The sequence below is a fragment of the Prunus mume genome, linkage group LG3 (genome assembly GCF_029339155.1).
Source record: "Prunus mume cultivar Tortuosa linkage group LG3, ASM2933915v1, whole genome shotgun sequence".
NCBI lineage: Eukaryota > Viridiplantae > Streptophyta > Magnoliopsida > Rosales > Rosaceae > Prunus > Prunus mume.
In genome coordinates this window covers 7,875,981-7,881,980 of record NC_142700.1, presented here as the reverse complement: position 1 = coordinate 7,881,980, position 6,000 = coordinate 7,875,981, and the positions used below count along the sequence as shown (strand labels likewise).

At 44.0% G+C, this 6,000-nt stretch overlaps 1 protein-coding gene across 1 annotated transcript; it reads left to right on the top strand.

Annotated features, from left to right (window-relative positions):
- The first annotated feature begins 313 nt into the window (after positions 1-313).
- LOC148918616 (uncharacterized) lies at positions 314-941 on the top strand. The gene has a single exon (XM_089049168.1). The coding sequence runs from the start codon at positions 409-411 to the stop codon at positions 739-741; it is 333 nt and encodes a 110-aa protein (XP_088905294.1). The 5' UTR covers positions 314-408; the 3' UTR covers positions 742-941.
- Positions 942-6,000: the final 5,059 nt, after the last annotated feature.

The following is a 6,000-nucleotide window of genomic DNA, read 5'->3' as shown; positions in this document are numbered from 1 at the left end:
CGCAAAGCGTGATAACTGCGAAACACCTGAGGAGATTTGCCACTGCTATGCCTCGACGAGTGCCTTGAAGCGTGGCTTATATCGATTGTCAAATAAAAAACGACGGCTAGTGTTACAAGTGTGGAGTTTTTGTTTGACAATGGGGCCAAAAGTCTCCAAACGATACAGCAAATTAACAAAGTGATGAGGGATTCACTGAGACTCCCATGTTCTCAGCTTACGACCGCTAATCTCTCCTAAGCCGCGCTAAAAGATTTTACGAATTTTAGACCGCCTTCACATTCTTCTTCTCTATTTATACTTTTCCGAGCCTACATGCTTCTCCATCCCAAAATCTTCTAAGCACCTTTAGAAATCTCTCTCGGTCTCACTCTCTCTCTCTGTTTTTATACACTCCAAACAAACATCATGAAAGGCTTCATGGTTTTTCTAATGCTTGCCATGCTAATAGCTTCAGCCATCACTACTCTCTCTGCAATACCAGAAGAAGAAGAATCATTCTTCAATGAGGAAAACAATACTGATGCAAAGGACGAAACCAAAAACCAGTTTGGAAAAAGCACTTCTCTAAGAAGCCGCTTCCTTGCCTACGGCAAGTGTGGGAAGAAATGCAAGTACTCAGAGATTTGCTGCGAAGGTAAGTGTGTGAATCCGAACTCGGACAATGAAAACTGCGGCAGCTGCAACAACGCGTGCAAGAAAGGCACTTCATGTGCGTATGGACTGTGCAGCTATGCATGAACACTAATTATCATGACGCACCAGATAGATCACTGCTACTGGATCGATAAGGAATAAGGATATTGCAATATTAATTGCAAGGAATAAGGGCTAGCTAACCGTCACCATTCGATGGGCTTTGCCAATAAATTGTTTTTTGTAAGGAATCATCAATATTATCATCCCTTAATTAAAAAAGTTCTTATTATTTGTTGATGTTAGTAACTTGTAAGATATAATATATCACAAGGATTCAACCTCTTCCTTTTTATTTTTTATTCTTCCAACTCGCGCACATATAGGTGGCAGGAATTTGGATGAATTTCCTTTTTAGTTGTATATTAACGACGAACTAATTTGATTAAATGGTTAAGAGATAAGGTCTCATTTAAGGGCCTTAGATAAGACACTTATTGTGGAATCAAACAGTTGTAGAGAGAGGCTCGCTGGAGAAGAAGAAGAAGGGGTTAAGTGTTCCCGGAGCCGTTCCTTTAGAGTTTTTTTTTTTTTCTGAGCTTTATTTGGCATATATAGAGTGGAGAACTTGAAACTAAGTTGTCTTTTTTAAAGCACAATAAATAAGGGCACAAGACGGTTGTTGGGCTTGTAATACGCTAGCAAACTAGAACCAGAGCAGTGATGAATTGATTAGAATTTAGAACAATCAACCTAGTGATATTGGAAGACCTATTCTAATTTCTAAACACTTCTAGAACCAATTATCATAGCGAAATATATATTCTTTTATCTAATTTGAAGCATATATCATCACACTGTGGTCGGTGTCTGATATTCTGTACCTGCATACAAAGCTTCCCTATATTTTAAAACAAGATAAAAACAATTACATTTATTTTATTATATAATACATTTCAGTTTGGTACGTATAAGGAATTTAGTTGCAAGGCATTTTGGCATCTTAATTGTAATTTGTATAGTCAAGACTCACGTCTATATTGGCGCCCGAGATAAAATCAAACAATGCGACAAGTGTAGCTAGCTATAGTTATTAGTTGTAAGGAAAACAGCATACGACAAATATATATATATATATATATTCACATTAAAAGTTGGTCAAAATGATACTGAATTGATATTGATAACAACTTTTCTTTAGTCTGGACTTTTTGTAATTGTAATTATACTGACATGCTAACCCAGTTAGGAAACAAGCCCAAGAATCGTAATAGGGCTTTAATTTGTAATTGTAATTGTAATTATAATTTGTGTAGGCTTTAATTTCTCTATTCTTATTCACCTAATTTCTAGAATACGTAATATATTCTTCGGAAGCATAAGTTTGTTTACTGATGAATTAACGTTTTGTACGGCCCCTTGAATTAGACCAACCATGCAAATATTCCCCACACGTTGATCACCACTGTCAGCCCTCACGCCTCTCTACATATACTTCTTCAGCCCCTGCATGCTTCTCCATCAATCCAATCTTTACACACATTCTAGCTCATTCCTTTTCTTCGATACATACACGACGTCGACCTACCTGTCTGTAATTATATATTTATTTTCACTAATGAAAGCAAGGCGAATTCCAGAGTCATGACTTTGTGTAAATTAGCAGCATATTATGCATGAGCCCAAGCAAATAAGCAGCTTGCCTAACCTGCATGTTTCTTCATCAATAATAATCTCTCTCTCTCTAAGTTGTTTTATGCATGTTTCTTACTCATACTCACCTAATTCGAGTATAATTAATATATTGATTCTTCTCCCTCTCTCTATTTATAGCTCTTTCTAACCTGCATGCTTCCAAGTTAAGCAGCCATATATACTTTGATCTCTTTTCTTCATACACACACAAAATAAACTAGCTAGCCTAGCTGTATGTCTCTTTGGTTTGTCATATGCCATAAACATGAATTATTAACAACACGAATAAAAAGCATGCCGTAAATATCAAGTCATATAAGCTCCAATTTGGTGCAGTGCTTGTAAGTTACGTAAATCACAGGATGAATTTTCAACTTATGGATGGGAGGAATTTGGATGAATTTCTTCTTTAATTGTATCTTAAGTTGAGAGGTAATTTTGTTATTATCAATGACAGGACCCGTCCCGAATTTCCCGGAACCCGAGACGAACCCTGCGGAGACCCCGGCATCACACCCATGCCGGGTTCACTCCTTAAATCTACGTCCTCGTTTACTGAGAGGATTAAGGGCATGAGACTTTCTGCCGGAATTTCGCAGAGTCTCCCCTGTAAATTGAACATTTCCCCAAAATTTCCACCTGCATAGAACGCATTTATAACCCAACCAGCAGCATGCACAATATAATCTCATGCAATTTATACAAATGGCCTCCGGCCTTCAAACGATTCTAGCAGAACTACCCACAATGTTTTTACAATAATTTAATGCATCAAACATGCATATAACAATTTCAAAATCTACTCACGCGCACCTTCACTCACTTAGTCCTCAAGACAAGCCTCAATTCAACCAAGTTTTGGGACTAACAACAAGTTCCGAACCAATCTCAATAAGACCACCTAAGTGGGGTCTAATCTGTGGCTGCACCTAGTAACTTCAGGCTGCCTACGCCCTTCTGAGGGATCAAGCCACACGTAGCTCTTTCGTATCTAACCTGGCTCCTAATATCAAATAAACCATTACCACCACACAAATACATATATTCTAGGATTTATCCATCACAACTCATCAAACACAATCACAATATCACCCTTCATACGACGGGACGCACCCGGCCTCGTATGGGGCCTGTCAACACGCCGGCTAATCCAAAGACGCGTGCGACCTCACACTGGGCCTGGCTACATTCTCACCAGCCCTCACACAACCATATCTCCCCTCATACGTCCGGGACGCACCGGGCCAAGTATGGGGTGCATCAACACGCCGCTAATCCAAAGACACGTGCGACCTCACACCGGGCACAGCTACATTCTCACCACCCCTCACACAACCATATCTCCTCATACGTCCGGGACGCACCCGCCACGTATGGGTGCATCAACACGCCGGCTAACCCAAAGACGCGCGTGCGACCTCTGCACCGGGCCTGCTACATTCTCACCACCATCATACAATCACATCTCCTCATACGCCGGGCGCACCCGCCACGTATAGGTCTGTCAACACGCCGGCTAATCCAAAGACGCGTGCGACCTCACACCGGGCCTGGCTACATTCTCACCAGCCCTCACACAATCATATCTCCTCATACGTCGGGACGCACCGGCCACGTATGGGGTCCGCCAACACGCCGGCTAATCCAAAGACGCGTGCGACCTCACACCGGGCCCGCTACATTCTCACCAGCCCTCACACAACCATATCTCCTCATACGTCGGGCGCACCCACCACGTATGGGGTCCGCAACACGCCGGCTAATCCAAAGACGCGTGCGACCTCACTGGGCTCGCTACATTCTCACCAGCCACCGACACATTCTCACCAGCCATCACACAATCACATCTCCTCATACGTCGGGACGCACCGCCACGTATAGGGTCTGTCAACACGCCGGCTAATCCAAAGACGCGTGCGACCTCACACGGCTACATTCTCACCACCGGCCAGCTACATTCTCACCACCATCACACAATCACATCTCCTCATACGTCGGGGCCCCGCCACGTATGAGTCCAACACGCCGGCTAATCCAAAGACGCGTGCGACCTCACACTGGGCACGACTACATTCTCACCACCCTCAACATGATCACAATATGGGGTACGTGGGGTAGTGCGTATAGCACTGTAAGCTAACATTCGATTGCTTTATTTACCTTTATACATTCACACAATTAAATATATAAAATATAGTTTCTACTCTTAAACAAACCTCAACCCTGGTATAGCATCTGATAATTTCCGCAATTTAAATCATAACATAAAATCCTAAATCCGCATATAAACCATTTAACTCGACAACGCCCAAGACCTGTCACTAAGGTCATTCTAACCCTCCTGGGATGATAGAACTACACAACGAAAGTCTAGAGGTCAACCCGGGGTCAAACTACCCAACTTGGTCAAACAGGCCCGCAGGGCCCACGACCTCCAAATCATGATCCGACAGTTCCTATAGGTTCTACAAGGTCTAGGACACACGTCCTGCAAGTTTGGTCCAGATCGGACGGTCGGATCGCTCACGATCGCACGATCGGACGGTCACTAAAACCCTAGGGTTGGCATTTTCGGAGTATCCGGGACTCCATTTTATGATCCGTCGAATCCTACACGATCCTGGTAATACCTAGATCAACATATTATAATTTCAGGACCATCCAACGGTCCAAACCTAGCGAACCCGGAAAATACGCGATATGCGATATCCGTTCGGAACTCTAACGGTATCCAAAATGAGATCCGAGCACACCTACGCGCTCGTGACATCGAGAGGATCACAATGGGACAAAAATGCCCCTCAGCTACAGTGCCCACGCGCCGCCACACGCGCCGGCAGCGCATGGGTGTCCAAAGCGATACCCATCGCCCGAAAACTTCCAAATCGTGAGCCCAGACTCCTACCCTAGGTAATACACCTAATTTGGAGTCACTTTTGTTCTTGGGCTTACCCCAAAAATTGACCGGAAGTGGCCGGAATCGCGATCGCAAAACCGGTCGAATTTCAATCCGTAGATCGAGCTACTTAGCCTCAAAATTTATGAAATCCTACCCAACCATCAGCTAGATCATGCAGAAGGGATGAATTTTCATACCTTGATTGCCAAAAATGGCGGCCGGACGACGGAGAACGAAGCCGGCGAAGTTTCTGTCAAAACCGGAGCTTTCTCCTCGTTTTCCTGCGAAATCACGGCGGTGGCGCGAGACCCTGGGGTAGGAAGAGGACGGCGGCCGGTCATTTTGGTACCGCCCGTCGACTTTGGTGGCGGACGAGAGCACGGCCGCCACCGTTCTGTCGCGAACGGAGGAGGGAGAGAGGGACGCAGAGAGAGAGAGAGACGGGGGCAGTTCGGTCTTTTAACCAAAAATCCATCTTCCAAATATTTACGATTATGCCACTGAGCTTCTTTTGACCATATCTCTCTCGTTACAACTCCGATTCGAGCCCACTACATGTCTACGAACTCATCTCACCGTGCTCTACGCAACGGTACAACCGGAATTCCCAAATTCCTTCCAGGTAAGAAAATGACCAAAATTCCCTTATCCCATGGGTAATTTCTCAATTCCACTTAAATTAATTAAACATGGGATAAATTTGGGGTCGGGGTGTTACAATCAACCCATCGCATATTTGGGCCAGTTTTCGGAAAAACAGAAAGGTATGA

What these genes read in the sequence shown, in the direction of transcription:
- LOC148918616 (XM_089049168.1), top strand. Translation starts at nt 409, where the DNA reads ATGAAAGGCTTCATGGTTTTTCTAATGCTTGCCATGCTAATAGCTTCA.